Source organism: Terrapene carolina, unplaced genomic scaffold (assembly GCF_002925995.2).
Source record: "Terrapene carolina triunguis isolate 2854851 unplaced genomic scaffold, T_m_triunguis-2.0 Scaffold35022, whole genome shotgun sequence".
Classification (NCBI taxonomy): Eukaryota; Metazoa; Chordata; order Testudines; family Emydidae; genus Terrapene; species Terrapene triunguis.
Window position 1 is genome coordinate 14137751 of NW_020699373.1, and position 21625 is coordinate 14159375.

The following is a 21625-nucleotide window of genomic DNA, read 5'->3' on the forward strand; positions in this document are numbered from 1 at the left end:
GCCCCCCACTGCAGCCTTCCCTCATCTGTCCATCCTGAGCCTTCCCTTCAGGCTCCCATGATCTCCAGACCCTGTCTCCCTCCCCACTCCATGCAGGTTCCCCTGTTGGGAAAAATTGAGTCCCCAAATTCTCCAAGACTGGGGGTGGGGAGAGCTGTAGTGACATTCCCCCAGGTTGGGTACCCCTGAGCAAGTGTGTGGATTGGGGGGGGGATGTCTGTAGTGAAAACCACCTGGTCTGAGGATCTGTCTTGTGTACATGGGTGGAATTCATATGGGGAGTGGGTTGGTAATCACACCTGCAGTCTCTAACCATTTGTGCTGGAAATTCTACCCGAGTGCTCACATTTGTGCAACTTTGTAACAGGTGTTACACCCTGCAGGTTGTAGTAGACACATTGAAAAATAATTATAGGGCCAGGTCTGGTCATTCTGAAGTGAGCAAAGTCTTGCTGACTTCACTGTGGTGGCTACCCCTAGTCCTTGGTTAGTGCTACTGAACCAATTGTGGTTGCATAAGAATACTTAAGTAAATGATAAAAATGTGGTGTGTGTTGTATTAAAAACACAGCTACCGGTTAATGTGTAATTTGCAGAAAACCGACCGGGAGCTTTTTTTTATACTTGTAGCCGCCTTTGTGTTGCCATATAGATTTTCTCTTGGCAGATTCAAAAATTTGTCAGCTCACACAAATCTTTCACTTTCAAGACCTCATTCATGCCACTGAGACTTCTAAGCCAGGGGGAACGAGGTCTTCCAAAACAGCATTTGACATACTACAGAATCTAGTGAAATGAAGTTGGCATTTGATCTCTGCTGCAAGACTCTATGAAACACTTTTTAAAAAATGTGTGATTCTAAGCAAATCACGTGTTACAAAATCATGTGACCAAGTATGTGAAGCAGAGTTTTCAAAAAAGAACCCTTTGCAGATTTTTTTCCCAACTTCTTGGATAGTGAACGATAAAAACTGTGAAATCATTCTAAACCTGTACAACTATGAGTGACTTGCTGTTCAAGTAGGTGTGAAACAAGTTTTGGCATAGCTTAGTTCTTTAGTTTGACTCCAGGTTACCTTTCTAGTGTACCCAAACACTTATAACAGCTATTCCTCCCCCCTTGTTCCCCCCCACGCCTCCCCCACTCCTGGTTTGATTATTTGGAATTTTCAGAGAATAAAAATAATTGTTGGTGACGGTTTTAGAACCTCTGTTGGCTTGCATTTATAACATTGAATGCATTCTAGCAAGTGTAATGGAAGGTACAACCAATGGTGTAATGTCTTGCAGAACAAACTGCCAACGTACAAAAAGATATTTGTCTGTAGACGGTATGGAGGTCATTTGGCAACTGCATTTTGTGATTCCCTGTTCTGTTCATTCCCTCTGGGGCACCTGGCATTGGCCACTGTCAGAAGACAGGATACTGGGCTAGATGGACCTTTGCTCTGATCCAGTAGGGCCATTCTTATGTTCTTTTATTTATATGTTTAGGATCTACGTTTTTTTACACAATAGTACTATCAAAGACAAATTTGGCAAAGGTCAAACTAGTAACCAACTGGCTACTGTTACACTTTGATATAAAATTGAAATATGTAACAAAGCAAAGGGCGCATAGGCAGCCTGTTAGTTGCTACTTTTTTCTTTTAACTTTGTGGTGTCACTGTTTAAATTAGTCAGTGATTGTAACAGTTCTTTATTTCCCATAACTAAAAGTAATTAGTTTAGACATAGCTACATTATTTGAACATACGATAAATAAACTTCTCTTTTAAAAAACAAACTTGTGGCTGAGGTTTTTGGAAGAGTTAAGAATTACAAAATTATGGTTGTTACTTCAGCCAAAAATATTTTTATTAATTAGTACGTGCTAAAATGTCTGGAATCATATTATGGATTTGTATGAAAGATTGTACAACACAGACTTTCCGTTAATAGTGGTTCAAATTACACTGCCATGAGAAGATATATTCTTGAAATAATTTTCATATGAATAGGTTTGGGGAGGCCAGAAGCAGGGGAATATGTCAAATCTCAGTTAAAATGCAGTATTGATTTGCTGGAGACATGCCTAATTTATAGATAAAATAATCTGCTTTGGAAGTTAAAATCATGAAGGAAATTGATTCAGCCCATGTATCATCTACAGTGGAGAAGGCACAAATATTATTTGTCACTTTGGCCTGCTTTAAATTTTTCTGGTAAAAATGTATTTCTCCATTCTGAGTTAAACTAAATCATCATTGGTTAGATGACTAGAATTAAAAAACAGCATGCAGAGATTTGTAGACTCCATGGCCAGCAGGAACCACTATGATCATCTATTCTGACTTCCTGTTTAACACAGGCCATAGAACTTCCCCAAAATATTTCCTAGGGCAGATCTTTTAGAAAAAACATCCAGTCAGTGTCAGTGATTGAGAATCCACCACGACCCTTGGTAAATTATCCATTGGTTAATTACTCTCACTGTTAAAAACTTACGCCTTGTTTCCAGGCTGCTTCGAAATGAGCAAGGGTTGAGAGAAGTCATTAGGGTTCTTGAATTTCTAGTAAATGGTAAAGTGAGATTAATGTGTTAGATTTAGAAGTTTAATGCCCTGTTGGGCAAGATGGTATCATGCTCAGGTATCTGTGGCTGCTCTTTCTCCTGGGATACTAAAATGCAGCTCTCTTTGGCTCCATATGGTATTTGAGGTTTGATTCGTGGACAGAGGATTGCTTTTAAATGGGAAAGCTAGAAACTGAATTTTCTTTTTAAAGTTGGGGCCTCCATTTAAGAGGTAGGTGGCAGAGAAGCCATCCTATGGATCCGTTCAGCTTTTGCAGATCAAGATGGAGATTGGGAATACAAGTGTCATGTTATGGTGCAGCGGTAGCAAGGCCATAAGAAAAGTTTCATTTTTACAGGAGTGTTAAAGCTTTATTTTTCAGAAATACTGTAAAACTGACAAAACAGAGAAATTAAAACTGACATAGTATCTGAAGTTTTCGTGGTGGTTTGGTGCCGGTCAGGCAGATACAAATGGAATAATAAGACAATAATAATAGAAATGTAGACATGTATATTTCTGTAGAAATATAGAAAAAGGCCACCTAGTCTTCCCCCCGCCCCCGAAGCAGGGTTAAATATATCTAGACTGTCCCTGAGAGCCGTTTGTCTAACCTGTTTTTAAAAACCTCCATTGATGGGAATTCCACAACCTCCCGACGTAACTTGTTCCAGTGCTTAACTATCCTTTATAGTTTTGTTATTAGGAAAAACTTTCTATCTAAATATCCCTTGCTGCAAACTAAGCTGATTACTTCTTGTCCTACCCTTGATGGACTTGGAGAACAATTGATCACTGTCCTCTTTAAAACAACTTTTTTCATATTTGAAAACTCTCTTTTCTAGACTAAGCATGTCATATGAGGAAAGAGTGAAAGAATTGGACATTTTTTTCCAAACATCTAATTATTTTTTTTGCTCTGATCTTGACTCTTTGCAGTTTGTTCTTCTCTTTCCTTAAAAAGTGATGCCCAGAACTGGACACAGTACTCCAGCTGAGGCCTCACCAGTGACAAGTAGAGCTGAACAATTACCTCCTGTGTCTTATATATGACACTGCTGTTAATATGTCCCAGAATGATCGCTTTTGAATGTGGCATCCCACTTTTTTATCTCTTTAGACAAGTGTATAAACTCCTTGGATCTGATTTTTGCATCACGCGTTACCCCACATCTGCAGAGTAGGTATTTGTTTCTATTCTTCTTACATAATTTTCACGAGTGTCAGTTTTTATATATGCCAACATAAAATGAACATATTTTGAAAAGTGAATTGCCTGTATAGAACTTAATACGACATAATGTTTCTGCCATCCCCAGATTGTTCTGTAGCAATTAGAGGAAGAGAGAGAGTGCCACTATACTGTTCCCTGACCTGAGAACCAGAGAACATGAGTTCAGATCTCACACAGTGTATAGTTCTGTGCCCTTCACCACCTTTCTTATCAACCAAGGCCATGACCCAACCCTGCAAGTCAGTCAAGTATAAGTTGTCACCTGTACCCTACCCCCACACTTTCCCTTTAACAAGTAGATGTTAAAAAAGATGCACTAAGGCCAGGTCTACATTTAGAACTTAGACTGACCTAGCTAAATTGCTCAGAGCTGTAAAAAATTTCACATCCTGAGTGAAGTAGTTAAGTTGACCTAACCCCCACTACAGACATAGCTAGGTAGATGGAAGAATTCTTCCATTGACCTAGTTACTGCCTCTCGATGGAACAACTCCTGGCAACATAGAAAATGTCTATGCTACAGCAGCTGTAGCTGCTGTAATGTAGAACCCAGGTCTCTAGTATCATAACCCAAATCTTATCCACTCAGCCATGATGCCTTTCAGATTGATTGTTCTTTGTGTTTTTTCTTATCCTATCTCTAATGAGTATACCACATTGCCGCTTTGAAGTGAGGGATAGAATCTAGGACCCCGATCTCCAATTTTCTACCACTATTTAGCAAACCCACTGGGAAAGTGTGTGTCAAGTCCCCTTCTAGTGAGTGTTCCCCTACAGGATAGCAATTACACCTGTAAGCCTAGGTGGTAAAGGTCTTGGCTAGGCATTTGCAGTGCTAGGGTTCAAATTGATGACCCAATCGGTGATGTTATGGATGCATTGAGAAAATCTTTTAAAGATAATTTAATTTTCTTAGTGAAAAAACACCTTTTAATTTTTTTTACTTAAACCATTAGAATCTGTAAACTTTGGTATGATGGGCCAAAATACAAGTGTTTCACATTTCAATCATTTGTCATGCTTTGCTTTCAAGTGTCACATTATTGCAGGTTTGAAAGCTGAGAGATACTCTTCACAGGGGCAGGGCAAGGGACCTAGAAAAAAGAGGAACACACTATGTAGACCTGCTGCCAGAGTGCAGGCTCGCACACACACTGCTGCTACAGTTGCTTTTGGTTGTGTCAAACCTTCAGAAGTGTATGAGAGGCTGTATTGTGTTTCAGGAAGCAAGTGATGATGCTTACTCCTTCACAGAGCTTCCCTTTGACTGATAAACTATGCATTGCTGTGTCGGAGAAAAACAGAGTTCTCACTCTAAGGTTGGGTGCAGGAAATCAGATACTTTATTATCTCTAGCAATTGCGTGGAGGGAGAAGCTAAACAGGTCTCTCAAAAGATAAACAATTAGAGCCAACATTTATACCTTTGTTACATACAATGATGAGCAACAGTTGCATTTTGTTTATACATAGGTCATCCTGATATCTTATTTTTCTCACCTCTGTTTAGACTATAGTCTACATTTCATACTTCTCTAACACAAGGTCGCAACAACTTCTCTCTCGGTTCTTTCCCACTCGCCTCACACAATCCTCGCTTCTACCAGACTCGCGTTATTAGGGTTACAGCTAGCCTGACTCTTGCTCACAGAAGAGACGGTTTGCATTGAAATCCCCTTCAAATCCCTGTCAGTTCTGGCTCTACTTCCACAGCTGTTAATTACAGTAGATTGCGTTTGGAGTCCGTACTTGCCATAACTTTTAAATGGTGATAAAATATTAGGGGCAAAAGCTCTCCTGAGCCTTTTCTGCAGGGTCAAGGTGGCAGGAGCAGCTTTGGCAGTGCAGCTTATCCCTCTGCCAAGCAACTGCAGCTCACCCTCCCTGATACTGGGGAGTTAACCACTGAGCTACACCAACTACCAACCCTGTATTTAAAAAAAACTCAAACCACAACACCAACACCCTAGGAAAGTCCCACAAACTTCATTTAGTAATAAGGTTGTCAGTTTGATTATGTTTGGGTACATATTGCTTCTCCTTACCTGTTGGAGGTGGAAGTGAAAACCTGATGGAGTTTCTGACAGTGTTCTTGGCAGTGTGAAGGTGACAGAATACAGGAGATGATTCCCTTACCTTATTTCCATGCTTTTAAGGTGTTTGGATGGACGGAGTATGTCCAGACGCAACCTTAGCTGTCACTAAATTAAGCTTTTGTGTGTGTTTAACCAGAATATAACTTTAGAACTAATGACCTGTTTAACTTTGTTTAAAGAGTTAAAATTCACTGAAAATGTCAACTTCTTTAAGATTTTTCTCCATGGCTTATTAAATAAAATCCAACTGTTGAGGGACGAAAAGGAGAAAAAAGCATTTTTGATTTTTACATGAATGATGCTTTTACTATTTAAGTACCTGGATTAAGTGTCTATTACGGCCTCCAAAGAAGTTTTCTATGGGTTTTGGTACGTTTGGCACAACAGTTGAACACAATACAAATACATTCTAATGTGGTGAAATACAACCTTGTTGCTTGATTTCTTTAATGTAATTTGGGCATCTTTTCATATATGAATTGTGTGCTAGGGATCCTTACCGATTTGGTGTCTGACACATCAAATATATTTTAAATATTGAAGGTTTAGGGAGGTGAGGAGGGAGTGAGTCCAAGTAGTAAACTGCCAGCTGTTGGCTGGCAAGCAAGAAGCAACCCAATTGTAATACTGGTCATGACTTAGAGTGTTATTACTTGTGTACCAAGCTCCCTTTGATATTCAGTTTAACTATGGCATATCTGAGACAGTTGACACTAGGGCCATGTCTACACTACCCCTTATGTCGGCAAAACGTGTGTCGCTCAGGGGTGTGAAAAAAACACACCTCAAGGGACATAAAGTTTGCGGGCATAAGCGCTCGTGTGCACAGCGCTGTGTCAGTGGGAGACTCTCTCCCTCCAACATAGCTACCGCTGCTTGTTTAGGTGGTGGTTTTATTATGTCGACGGGGGAAGCTCTCTCCAATCGGCATAGACCAGCTACACGAGCAATCTTATAGTGGCACAGCTCCATCGGTACAGCTGTGCCACTGTAAGCTTGCTAGTGTAGACATGGCCTCCGCAAAAACATAGTCCATCACACTATAAATGCATTCTTTAACAGATGTCAAATTTGGGGGGGAGGGGAGGGGACGACTATAGGTTCAGTTTGTAATCTTTGTTTGGACCAGTACTTTCAGTTATGATCGGATATGTCTAAAAGGACAGTTGGTGTAATAACTTTGAATGTCTTTTTAATTCTCACACTGGCTTTGGACACAGCAGTAAAAGAAATAGACTGTTATTAAAACCTATTTGTAAGTTTTCAGCTTTTGGAAGAAGCTATCCTTTTAAGTTGACATGAGTCATTCCTCTAAAAAACAAGCATAGATATATTAAAATGGAAAAAGTAATGTTTTTATGTGGGTTTTTTTAATTTGGCCCTGAAACAAGTATTCATCCATTGGAATCTTTCAGACTAGCTTTGGTTTTTTTTAAACTTCAGGCTTGTCTAATGAGGTCAAATTCCTTTTACCCATCTTCGGTTTAGAAGTGAAGTCAGTAAAGTTCATACCTGATATTTATTGCCTATATCAAAATAAATTGCTTTGTCTCATTTATATCAGAATGCATGTATCTGGAATTCTGTACACGCATAATGCACTTAGTGCATGACTCTCTATATGCATATGAGAATATTCAGGTACGTGGTTTGAGTCTTACATGACATTTTGAAATAAATGCATGGAATTGTAAGCTAATGTAAACATTAACTCTTTAAATTAGGAGGCTGTCTCTTAATTTTGACTCCTTTCCCAAGATATGTTTCTGTGATTTGCCAGTCCCGTCTTAGCTGTTTCTATAGGGTCTGGTAATCTCTGTCATATAATATGCTGCAATATTACTATTGGTCTGTTTCTTTAAAAAAAACCTCCTGTTATCTTCTTAATCAGAAAGGTACAGATAGTGGGGAAAATTGCCTTTCTAAGGCAAGGGTCAGTCTAAAACAATATCTGTGTGTTAAACTTTTCAGTTGTATTAACGGAAACGTAAAATCCCAAACCTTAACCACACTTCTTATTGAAAGTGTTCATGTTGCTAAGCATACAACACAGTTTGGGTCCTGAGCTAGCAGGACCAGAAAGATCAGTGGAAAAAGTATTTACAGAGAAGATAGGACCTTGCTCTTAAGGTTTGCTAAATGTTTTTCTCCTAGATCTTACTACCATTTGTTTTTCCTTTTTCACTGGAGGAAGCATTGTGCATACTGTCCACTTCTGGCTTCGGTATGTCACTAGACATACAGCACAGATGAAAAATTTATTGGACACTTGCTACCTAGAGGCTCATGTGAGTTGGGGGAATTCCAGAGCCCCGGCGGGAATTTAAAGGGCCCGGTGCTCCAGCTGCTGTGGGGAGCCCTAGTCCCTTTAAATCACCACCGGGGGACTCCGGCAGCCGGGCTCAGGCGGGGATTTAAAGGGCCTGGGGCTCCACACAAATTCAGATATAACGCAGTAAAGCAGCTGGGTTCGGGTGGCGCTTTAAAGGGCCTGGGGCTCCCTGCTGCTTTACCGCGTTATATCCGAATTCGTGTTCTATCAGGTCACGTTCTATCAGGGAAGAGGTGTATAAACAGGAGAGTATCAAGTAGGAGTAAGGAGGGTTTTGTTACCTTTGTATTTGGCTCTGGTGCAACTGCTACTGGAATACTGTGTCCAGTTCTGATGTCTACAGTTCAAGAAGGATGTTAATAAATTGGAGAGGGTGCAGGGAAGAACCAAAAGAATGATTAAAAGATGGAAAAATTATGCCTTAGATTAAAGTGATATATTCAAGGAGCTCAATTTATTTTGTGTTTCTAAGAGAAGGTTAAAGAGTGACTTAAACACGGTTTATAAGTATCCTACATGGGGAGCAGAAATTTGATGGTAGAGGGCTCTTCAGTCTAACAGACATAATATAACAAGATCCAGTGACTGGAAGTGGGAGCTAAACAAGCTTAGGCTAGAATAAAGGAACACATTTTTAACAGTAAGGGTAACTGACCGCTAGAATAGCTTACCAAGGGTTGTGGTGGATTCTCCATCGTTGGCAATTTTTAAATCAAGATTGGGTGTTCTTCCTAAAAGATGGTCTCATTCAAACAGGAATTAATTTAGGGAAGTCTTATGGCCTGAGTTATGCAGGAGGTTATAATCTATTAATGTGTGGTCCTAGTCTTCATTTAACAAACCCTGCACTTAATACAAAATTATCAATTTCCTCATGTGCATTTCTGTGGTGCTCTCCATAACATCTGTGAACTTCAGAAACATTAATGTCTTCATAATACCCCTATGAGGTAAAGGCCAAAATTGTCAAGTGTCTATTATTTTTGGGTGCCCAGCTTGAAACCCTAGGGCTTTCAGAGTACTCAGCATGTTTTATTACACTTTATCTGTTCAGAGCACAGCTCCAGTTGACTATAGTTGCAGTTGTGAATGCTTAGCAAATCTGGTGGCAGGAGTTTTGGTTTGGGCATTCAGAAAATGAGGAACCCACAATTAGAAGACAGCTGTGACTATTTTGACTTACATGACTTGTCCAGCATCACACAGGAACTCTGTGGCAGAGGCAGGGATAGAATTCAGTTCTCTAGAGTGGCTTTTAGCATCCTTAACCATTAGAATATCCTTTCTCTTCCTACAGTCCCCTGCCACATTCACTGAGCACCTTCCAACTTCTGCAACAAATGAAGCATGTGCCCTACAGGCAACAGCCTAATTCACTATGCAACCCTGATTCATTCCCAGAGCACTGTCCGTCCAATCTGTGCACTGAATGAGATGGGGTCCTGTGGTAAAAGTGTAGTGTGCGATCATGTAATTAAAAACTCTCATAATGCATAAACACACAAAGGAGCTGAATTGTGCAACCTTGATTTGAGCATTTCCTAATTTTTTGAGAGCTTGACTGCGACCTTTACATTTTTCTAAGGTGGATCTTATGTGACTTCCAACTTTTTTTAAATTTGGTTCCACATGATACAAATTAAATACACACATACACTGACCCTCAAATTAGGTCAGTAATAGGGTTTGGACCTTTATATCCACAGCACAGTCCTCTACCACTTGAGCTAATGGAGTAACCGGTAGTGGTAGTATGCTATTATCTTTGCTGATAGCAGAGGAATGCAGAGACTGAAAACTCCTGGGTTAAATCCAGGTTTTTGTAGGGGAGTGTTATCTAGTGGTTATAGATCCTTCGGTCTATCCCCCCTTCTCCTCTTTACCCCTCCCTCTCTTCTATCCAATCCACTTGGCTCTTGCCCCCACCACACACCCCTGCCACCTTTCTGCCTTCTGATTTGTGCAACACCCCTCCTTATTCCTCACCCCTCTGCATTTTTGGTAGGCAACTTCTTCCTTCATGCTGCCTGGGTGCCAGCATAGGGGCCATTGAGAACACAGGCAAGACAGGCTTCCTGCTCTCAGTTCTCTTGGCTGCTGGGAGGAGCAGTTTCAAGGAAAGACCCGGCTGGAGCATGCTCAGTGAAGATGAAAACTTAAGAGTGTGGCAGTTAAATTCTCTGAACAAGTCTGTATTGACCATGTGCTGACGGAGATTTTGTAGAGCATGGCCATGCTTGGGTGAACTTTTACTGGGACTGCAAAAAGCACATCTCTAACCTCCTCGCCCTCCCACCCCCGGTCAAACTTCACACCCTTTGGCCTTGGCTACACTTGGGGATTCACAGCGCTGCCGAGTGTAGTCGCGCCGCCAGCGCTGCGAGAGCTCTCTCGCAGCGCTGCAAGTACTCCACCTCTCCGAGGGGAGTAGCTTGCAGCACTGTGAGGGAGCGTGCAGCGCTGCAGGCTCTGATTACACTGGCGCTTTACAGAGCTGCGCTGGGGGGGGGGGCGTTTTCAAACCCCTGAGAGCGGCAAGTTGCAGCGCTGTACAGCGCCAGTGTAGCCAAGGCCTTTCTTCAAAGTATGGAGGTGCTAGAGCTTTTCAGGGAAATGGTTGCAATAATTTGTTTTTGTTTTTTTAGTACGAGGAAACAACATATTTTCTCCTAATCTCATTCTCAAACTGCTGAACTGTTTTAGACTAAATTTTGCTGGAAAGTATTTGCTAAGGGAGAGATCAGGCATGGGAATTTCAGCCTGAAGGGTTAAAGTTTGAAGTTATAAGCAACTGAAAGTAGGGTCTTTATAGTGGAAGATATTCGACACCTTTAACTATAGGTTGTGTTATCAGCTCAGCCTATAGTATGTTTGATACTTAGCTGGGAAGTACATTAGAGAAAATCCTGAAAAAAGAATGAATCTAGCAGAAGCTGCAGTTTTTCTATGCTCCTTCACAAAGTTGCCAGCATAAGTATTATAGTAATATGGTGGTGGTAAGTAAAAGATCAGTTATTGATAGTTTGCCTCTGAGCCACCTGCATTCGAATTTTAAACCCTGGTTCATTGTGATAAAAATAGAACATCAGCCATTTTTGTCTTACATTTTCCTCTTTTTTTTTTTAATTTTATTTTGTAGGATCATGGATTTTCCAGGACATTTTGAGCAAATCTTTCAACAGCTAAACTACCAGCGTCTTCATGGTCAACTTTGTGACTGTGTCATTGTGGTGGGGAACAGGCATTTCAAAGCCCATCGCTCTGTTTTGGCAGCATGCAGCACACATTTTCGAGCTCTCTTTACTGTGGCAGAGGGAGACCAGACCATGAACATGATCCAGCTGGACAGTGAGGTAGTAACAGCTGAGGCCTTTGCTGCTCTGATTGACATGATGTACACCTCCACACTCATGCTTGGAGAGAGCAATGTTATGGATGTCTTGCTGGCAGCTTCTCACTTACATTTGAACTCTGTTGTTAAAGCATGTAAACACTACCTTACTACAAGGACGCTGCCAATGTCGCCACCTAGCGATAGAGTTCAAGAACAAAATGCACGCATGCAAAGATCTTTCATGCTTCAGCAGCTTGGACTGAGTATAGTGAGCTCTGCATTAAATTCCACCCAGAGCGCAGAGGAACAACAAAATACTATGAGCTCATCAATGAGAAGTAACCTAGAACAACGCACTACTTTTCCGATTCGGCGTCTCCACAAACGGAAACAGTCTTCTGAAGACCGGGCCAGGCAGCGAATCAGGCCTACCATCGACGAGTCCATCATTTCAGATGTTGTCCCAGAGAGCGGGCAGTCGGTAGTTCATTCACGGGAAGAATTTTTTTCACCAGATTCACTGAAGATCGTGGACAATTCTAAAGCTGATGTTGTGACTGATAATCAAGAGGATAACACCATTATGTTTGATCAGTCTTTTGGTCCCCAAGAAGATGCCCAAGTGCCCAGTCAGTCTGACAACAGTGGAGGAAACATTTCGCAAATGTCCATGGCATCTCAAGCAACACAAGTGGAAACTAGCTTTGACCAAGAAGCGACTTCTGAGAAAAACAACTTTCAGTGTGAAAATCCAGAGATCAGTCTAAATGAAAAAGAACATATGAGGGTGGTGGTTAAATCCGAGCCCTTGAGTTCCCCAGAGCCTCAAGATGAAGTGAGTGATGTCACTTCCCAAGCAGAAGGCAGTGAGTCTGTTGAAGTGGAAGGAGGAGGAGTCAGTGCAGAAAAGATAGAACTGAGTCCGGAAAGTAGCGATCGTAGCTTTTCTGACCCCCAATCTAGTACTGATAGGGTTGGTGACATCCATATTTTGGAGGTGTCAAATAACCTGGAACACAAGTCTACTTTCAGTATCTCAAATTTTCTGAATAAGAGCCGAGGTGGCAATTTTGGTGCTAATCAAAATGATGACAACATTCCAAATACAACCAGTGACTGCAGAATGGATGGAGATGCCTCTTATTTAATGAGTCCAGAGTCTGGGCCTACTAATGGCCATTCCTCTGCTACTGTCTCTCATGTGGAGAATCCATTCAATGAACCTGCAGACTCTCACTTTGTTAGACCTATGCAGGATGTAATGGGTCTTCCATGTGTACAGACTTCTGGATACCGGGCAGCAGAACAGTTTGGGATGGACTTTCCAAGGTCTGGCTTGGGACTACACTCTTTATCAAGGGCAATGATGGGCTCTCCAAGAGGTGGAGCTAGTAACTTTCCCGGCTACCGTCGCATAGCCCCCAAAATGCCTGTTGTGACCTCTGTTAGGAGCTCCCAAATGCAAGATAGTACATCAAATTCCCAGTTAATAATGAATGGGACCAGTTCCTCTTTCGAAAATGGGCATCCTTCCCAGCCTGGTCCACCACAGTTGACCAGGGCATCTGCTGATGTTCTTTCAAAATGTAAGAAGGCCTTATCTGAGCACAATGTCTTGGTTGTAGAAGGTGCTCGCAAATATGCCTGTAAAATCTGCTGCAAGACTTTCTTGACCTTAACAGACTGTAAGAAGCACATCCGTGTGCACACAGGAGAAAAGCCTTATGCCTGTTTAAAGTGTGGCAAACGGTTCAGCCAGTCCAGCCATTTGTATAAACATTCCAAAACTACCTGCCTGCGGTGGCAGAGCAGCAACCTACCCAGCACTTTGCTTTAATCTTCCCCCCCAAGCCCATACAAATAATGCCAATACAAATTGTAAGAACACGAACTGAACTATGTCTGGAATATTAACACTATTTTGTTCAAGACTGCAGGTTAAGAAGCTGCCCTTGTAGTAAACACTTAAGTGTGATCGTGTCCCCCCCCAAACCTCTCCCTCTCCCCCCCCAAAATGTCTTGGTCCTGTAAAATGGGGATAATACCATACCTACCTCACGGGTGTTGTGAGGCTTAAACAACTGTTTGGAAGCGCTTTGAGATGCTCTGAAGGAGGCACTATAGAAGTATTAAGTATTATTATTATTGTGTAAATGCAGGTCTTGGGCTCATGGGGATGCAATCCCTAAAACCAAGTAGTTCCTGTGCTGGGGGGGGAGGTGGGAGGGAAGAAATAGGAGGGGGATGGGTGAAAATGTAGCCAGCTCCTAATTATGTTAAAGTAGCACGTTTCAAAGATGAGAAACTGAAGTGCAAATTCTTTTTTAGGAATTTTGTAAAATTGTGAAAGTGTTTAAATAAATAACCTGTAAACTAAGTTGATACATTATGTGTATGAACAAAAATGCAAAGAGCTCTTTACTGTTACTAATGCAGATTGCATATCCTTAAAGAAAAACAATCTTGGATACACCTGTCTACCACAAAATGCTTTAACATGTTAATTATGAAAATAGTTGTAGGGGTTCTGAATGTATTTTTGGCTGTTTTCCTGTAATGGACACCGTAATGAAGGTGCTTACCTTGAGTCCAAGACAAGTAGCGTTTGGACTGTTAGATGTATATATAGTTTGAATACAGCAAGATCTCCTAGGTGTTTCACCATTTTTTTTCCTGTAAAAACTTGTAATGAGTGATAAGTGACGTACTGTTTCTGTATGTGCTATTCTTAGCAGTATTTTAACCAACTTGTATTTCATATGTTAAAATTCCATATACATAGATGTCTGAAAAGAGCTCGTTATTGTCTACTTTATTTTAAATGGGAGATATGATTTGTGGTGGCTTCTTTTATCGTGTAAGAGAGTCTCTGACCCTTTCCAGATGCTGACAGTCAATCTGATCCAAGTTATTGTGTAAGCAGACTATCCTTTTCTGATGCTCTTATCTTCAGGCTTTTTAATTTCCTTCTCCATATACTTATTGTCCTCCCAACCATGGATTACTTTGATCTGAGGAACAGTCAGGAATGAGAGCCTGTCTTGCCATATTCATATGCCTCTCTGTTTAAATGTAGCGGTTGACTCTAATTCTTCAATTTAGAGAAGTATCATAAATGTACTTTCCCACAAGTAAAAATCCAACACAAATTTAATTTAAAAAATAGCACTGTACACCTTGTAAAACAAGTTCAGTAATCTCTGTTTCCCTTGAATCTCACAGATCTTATTTTAATTTCCTCTTCTTTGATACCATTGTAACTAATACTCTTTGCAGTTGTGGTGTGTTTTTTTTTTTTTATTTTTTAAGATGCACATGAACTAACTCCTGGAGTTCAACAAACTGGGTTTCTATTAACATTTTGGACCACTTCTACTGACCAGTGTTACTCTGTTTATGCAGAATCTCGGTTAGTGCTTCAGCACATCTGTCATATCCAAAGGAGACAGATCATGAGCATCTAATATAGCTAATCTGCAGCAGTGGGGGCTATTTTTAATATTAAAAAAAGCATTTGCAAACTTCCCAACTTCCTCATCTTTAATCTGTTATGTAGCAAACTCATTCTGTGTGGTGTTACTGTCTGACTTTGATTAAACCTTTGCTATTTTTTAATAGGGATGTTGGCCTCCTGAAAAATCTTGGATTTATTTGAATGGAAGCTGAAAATTAAATCCCTATTCCTCAGTTCTGTAGCTAGTTTAGTCTTGAGTAACTGAGACAGTTGAAACATTGGAACTAAACAATCATGGTCAGTACCACAGAAACACAGGGCTATGTATGAAACAATATCTGGCTGAGAGAGAAATAAAATGTACTCTTCTCTCCTGCTTTGTGGTGAGAAAACTGCCTAAGGGCTGTTAATATTTGATTTGCAATTTAAGCTGCTAGGGTAAGCAGGAACTTGTAACTGTTATGACATGATTCAATTTTTTTAAAACCTCACAGTCCCATGACTGGTTTTTAATAGTTACACTTCTGGCTTTTGTTTTTTTAAGGCACCAAGGACATGTGCCAAGTTCATGAATAGCATTAGAAAATGCTGCATTTTATGTGGTAATCATGTTGATGTCAAGGGACTAACAGCATTGAACTACGTCAGTCTCACTGCATCTCCATTAAAACTAGATCATCACTACAATGCAGTGTTTTCTAATTTAATTTTATGTTGTGTTGCCTTATTGGTAATATCTTGCCTAACTTTTTAATATCTTGCCTTTTTCCAGTTTTGTTCCAAAACCTATTTTTTTCTATTTTCCAGCTGTTTTCTTTATCTAGCATCTGTGTCTAAAACCCTCCCACTCACAGGAAGAAAGCAGAGATGGGGGTGGGGCAATCAATGCACTTAATTTTAAGAATGAATATGAACATGTAAATGAAGCCTATATTTAACTGTATTTCTGGATCCGTTTTTATAATAAAATGTTTGTGGTTATGTGATAGGTGGTAAGGGAGGGCTGCTCTCCAGAAACAACAAAGAAAAGAAATAAAATAAACATTGGGAATCTTTTAGATGTAACACACTTAATTTTCAGTATATCAAATTACAGTGTTTCTAGAAGGACATATTACAGCTTCAGTAACCCATGTCTGACTGCTGTTGCTTTCTTGGTCTTCCTATGTGAAGCAATATCTCAGAATAAACACTCCTAAACTGACCCATCTTGTAAAATGAGCAATATCTAATCTCCAAACCTGACTATAATTACAAAACTAGCCTCACTCCACTTCTGTTCAGACTTAATAGCCGAGCACTATAGTGCGATCTCACGTGAAGCTCAGTATGTTTAGAGTGTTATGAGATACATCTGAAAATAAACACTACATTTTTGTGCTGATGTGTCTGATTTGATTTCCTTATTTACTTAATCCTGACTGGAACACTGATAGGTTGCAGTGGGTCTACAGGTGCGTGTGTTGGTCTTGGTGGAGTTGAAGGAGTTGGTTATGACCTACAAAGCCCTAAATAACCTGGGACTGGCTTACCTGAGGGCTCGTCTCTCCCTGAACCATACTGCCACAGCTGCCGTTTCCAGGAATGCCTGAGCTTGAACGCTCTTGTAATAAAGCAGAGAGGGTGGCTAGCAGGGCATTCGGTGTGTGGGCTTGAGGACTCTGAACTGTCCAGATTTGGTGACCATCCAGGTATGCTGCAAAACATATCTATTTGGGTATTTTTGGAGAAGGTTGAAGGTATGATTCCTAGAAAATGAAATGTCAAAGGAGGCTGCCTGAGTTCCTATTGAATTATTTTGATTGTATTGCTAATGCTATGCTAGGGTACTGAGCTCCTTGCATAGGTGTCTCTTGATTATTTAGATTTAAATAATCAACAAATACAATCCTGTAACATTATGAACAAGACCTTATTTGTCTTGAAAAACAATACCCCTTGTGGCCAGCTCTCCCTCTCTTAGGCAGAATGCTATATGGAAGTAAATAGCTGGAAGGATCTGGTGAGGAGCCTATAGTGGAAGAAAAGGATTCTGAATCAGTTGTGACATTCCTCAGGCTGCAGCCTGAATTACAGGTCTGTTATGTCCCCTTAGCTCTCCAGCCTGGATCCCCTTTTACACTGCCGTACTGTCAGCATCGCAACCTTTCCAGGCTCTGTTCACCCACAGCCCCCAGCAGGTAAAGTCATTCCTAGTTGAACACAAGTGCTATATGCCCAGCCATCGATGAACAGATAGAAGGTGACACCAGCATATCCTGCAATCCCAGCCTTGTCTCTCTTCCCACCCTCCCCTCAAAAAAAGTGCCCTGTACTGTTCAGTGGCCCAGTGGAATGTACTAACTCATCATTAGTTTGTCATTCCAACAGTGGATAATGAATATACACCACCCTTGTCTCAAGTGCGGGTTTCCCAAACACACTGGTTTAGATAAAACAGTAAACCCCATTTAACTAGAGAAAGATAGATTTTAAGTGATTTACAGGTGCTAAGGCATAAGTCAGATTTAGTTCCAAAAGAGAGAGAAAACCACACTCTAATTTCTAGACTTTACCTAGGCTAACTCTAAAAGCAAAATCAGTTGTCTCACCCTTAGATGCAATATATGTCACAGGCTGCTGCTTTTTCCAACCTGGAACCACTCCCCTTAGTTCAGTGTTCTTCAGATATTTAGTGATGTCATAGGTGAGGTGGCCAGAGGCTCCCTCCCTCCCCCTTCTTATACTCTAACCCTTTGTACTGGAAAAGTCTTTGCTGGGTCATGGGGTTCAATTGCATATGTGTTCTGCAAGCTGTTCTGGGGAATTGTAAATAATTTGTTTATAACTCTCCTGCTGGTGAATCTCCGATTAAGCAGCTAATGGCCTTTTAGCACCTAGCTAGTGTCTTTGAAAAAATGGTCTGAGGGCATTAGCCAGAATGACAGCATATTTCAGTAACAATCACCTAGTAAAATCTCAGCTCCCTGTACAATGTTGATAGATTACCAAGACAATGTTGGTCTGTAGATTGAGTTTTCAAATGATACTTCAAACAAAATATATTATGCCCATACAAAAGTGGTGAACATGGGCTGCAGGGTGTCACATGGGGTACAGTATATCCCACCAATTTAAAAAGTCCCTTGGTGAAAGCTGTATGTGAGTTTTACACCTCTGTAAAACAAATTTTGCAAGCAAATTTGCTTTCTTAAGGATCTGATGTTACTTAAATAGTTTTTTAAACTTGCTCTCCTCTGTCATGGAAAAAGGTCTTTGATGCTAGGTTGGTTACTGGAAAAGTTTGACAAGTTAGAACACATTGGTTGAGTTCTCTGTCAAATGGGATTAAACATACATAACACCACTGTTCATCACTTGGTTTATCTGCCTGTAGCTTCTCTACAGTGATACCAAGAGAAAGTCTTACATTTAGATCCAGCTGCCAGTGTCAATTGCTTATAATGCAAACTCGGCTTAAGGGCAACAAAAACAAGCCAATGGTGCCTCTGTGCACTCCGCACCAGCGTTATGGTACAGGTGATGGGGGTTTAAAACACCAAGAAATCTTTGGACATTTAATGGCAATAGCAGTTTAACTCCCACTTCTTATTTGATCAGCTGCCCCTGGGGTGACCAGATACCTATGATCTAATTAAGCCAGTCAGATTTGCCAACTGCTGAGTATGTTTCAACCAGGAGCTGAGGCTAGCAGAGCATAAAAATATCAGATTCACTTAGAGTTAATACTCTACTCCATGGCTCTACTTATCAAGGAACCAGTGGTGTGGGATATGTGGCAATTTTAAGTGTGCTTATAGCTTACTGTTTGAGGTTCCAAACCCTTTCCGATGGACTGTTGCCTAGCAAACACAGGAGCAAGAGATGGAGGGACTATCTCACGTCCTCTTCCATTTTCAGGGGGAGAGAGAGCCCCTGGCACAAAAGGTTGTAAAAAGAGCAGGAAGACAAAGAGCTCAAGACAGGACCCTGTAGCTTCTCATTCCTGGGAAGGACAATTTTCTGAATCTGAGCTAAAGCCCCCAGAGGAGGAACCTCAAAGCAAGTTGTTTCAAGAGGAGTTTTGTTTCTATCCTGGCAAGTAGTGTCAGGCACTGAACCCCCACTGGAAGAACCTCAAAAGGAGGAGGCATCAAAAGATAAGAACTTACCCAGAATAGATCTAGACAGAAAGGGAGTGAAACCACTCAAACCTATCTCCTCTCCATGCAACACTGGAAGATGTAATTAGGGCTGAATGCAAAACCCAGCAAGAGCTCAGAGGCTGGCCAAGATGCAGTATCACGTTCATAGATCCAATCCAGACCTAGTTACTCTACCAAATGTGGATGCAGCCCTTTCATCCCTTGTAAAAGACAGGATGATCCCAGTTAAGGGTGATTTCTTCCCCAAGGACCAGACAGAGAGGAAGACCGATTGCTTAAGGAGGAATTCTGAAGCTTCCTCCACCACCCTCTGAGTATCCACAGCCTCCGCCTCTTCTACTTGAGCCATCTTGGCATGGACTGATTCCCTTTCAAAAATCAGAAAATATTTCTGTGTGGGAGCCATTCTGAGAGAGCTTGTGTAGCAGCAGCCTCTGTAGCGGGCACCTTCTGTGACAGCCTCAGATTCACTGTGAGGGCAATGGGATGTGACCCTGCCTCGTCATCACTTATGGCTAAGGTCATGGAAAAGGCTGATGCTCATGGCAGACAGACGCTGACCAAGGCTCTTCAGTGAGCTTGTTGACAAATCCACAGCAGGATCCTCTAAATAAAATCAAAGATGACTTTCTTGACATCCAGGTCCTCAAAAAGAGAATGTAGGCCTTATTTATTACAGATCACATTACTCCTTTTGTACCTACTCTAAGTATCTGTGGAGGGACACCCAACCAGCCCTTGGCAGATGGAATAGGTCCAAGGGCACAAGGGGCAGTCGTGATCCTCTGGAAAACCCCAATTTTTAATCAAACATGACCTGGGGCTGACCCCATGACATGTTCACTCAGAATGGGAGCAGGTGACAAAAATCTGCAGCTGGCTGCATCCACACCATGTCAGACAAACGAGTCCTGGATGGAGTCTGCTTGGGTTATGCATTAGGAGTCAAAGGCGAGTCCCAAACCTAGGTTCCTGATCTCCCAAACTTCCCCCAACTAGATGAAACACAGCTGCATGAAGATGGCTTTAGATTACCTTGCAACCACCCCCAGGCTATTTACCCAGGTGCTAGTTATCCCAACCTCTCAGAGAGGAGGGTGCATGCATATCACTTCCTGGATGGTCTTCTGATCAGGTCCCACTCCTTGGAATGAGCACAAGTTCTAGAGCATCATGGCTTCGTTATCCACCATACAGACAGCCAAATGAATCCAGTTCAGCCCAAGTTATGCTTGGAAGTCATGAGAGATACTGAGCTACACCAAGTTTTTCTAACAGACAGGATATGCAGGATGATAGATACTATCCCCCAGCAATCACTCAACTTTATTACAAGGGTTCTGATATCATCTCTCGATATGATGGTGTCCTGCAGTGGGCAAGATTCCACCTGTATTCTCTAGTTCCTGATTTCTCTGGATCCAGAGGACCCATCAACTCTATCTACCTTAATCTCGTTGCCCAAAGCAGTATTGAAATCTCTATCCTGGTGGCTGCAAATCAGCTACGCAGCAGACCACACGATGGCAGAGCCGGAGAGAACGGTGGTGACAACCAACGCCGGTCTCAAAGCATGGGGAGCCCATTCAGGGAACAAATCCATCTAAGGATCATGAATGGACAAGGAGCTTCAACACTGAATCAAATGGCCTCAATCAATCAGGAATACCTTTAAATAGTGATGTCTGACACCATAACAGCAGTAGCTTCTGTCAGCAAACACGGATGCACCAGATCCACAGCCATCCTACAGCAATCCAACCTCCTACATTCATGGGCAGAAAACAACCTTCTGTCCCTTTAAGCTCTCTACATTAAAGGGGAGTTGAGCAGCCAGGCAGATTAGCTGGGCAGACAGAAGATAGAGCTGTGGGAATGGAATCTTCACCCAGTCCTTTGACTCAATAGTCAGAGCCCTGCCTGGGTCATCCATCATGAGACGTAGTTCCAGTTTCTTCTCTAGAAGGGATCTCTGAACCAGAGCCAGCGATCAGGACCTGCCTTTCCACTTTTTGCAACACTCCCCAAGGCAATTCAGAGGCTCAGAGTTTAATTACTCAATACCCGCCCTGACTACATGCCTCCATTTGACATCCCACTCGAAGGGATGTGCACACCTTCTCTGGGCAGAATAAGAAAAATCGTACCTTACCAAAAACCTGCAAATCCCAGCCCATCCCATGCGCAGAAAGTCATTCCTGGGAGACTAATTTTCCTCTCACAACTATTCTGCCCACATGGGTTAAGGCAGAATTAATAGTTGCTGCATAGTAGGAAATGTTCGTATTGGAAATTCTGCATTTCTCTGTGTTCAGCCACCTGTTGGTTAATCCAGAGATTCGAATGTCTGAGTAGCCCCCCTGTGGAGCCGTTTGACATATGCTGATGTGACACCTGCCATCTGGGCTGACAACCTGGAGACCCTCACCGCTAAAATCATGAGTTTCTACAACTTGAGCTACAGAGCTTTGCTCTC

At 41.6% G+C, this 21625-nt stretch overlaps 1 protein-coding gene across 1 annotated transcript in view; it reads left to right on the forward strand.

Annotated features, from left to right (window-relative positions):
* The window catches only part of LOC112111162 (zinc finger and BTB domain-containing protein 5), a 14201-nt gene extending 809 nt beyond the window's left edge, over positions 1–13392 (forward strand). The window contains exon 2 of the mRNA XM_024206465.2: positions 11356–13392. Coding sequence (XP_024062233.1) covers positions 11360–13387 — 2028 coding nt within the window. The 5' untranslated portion in view covers positions 11356–11359 and the 3' untranslated portion in view covers positions 13388–13392. The remainder of the gene's footprint in view (positions 1–11355) is intronic.
* The last annotated feature ends 8233 nt before the right edge of the window (positions 13393–21625 follow it).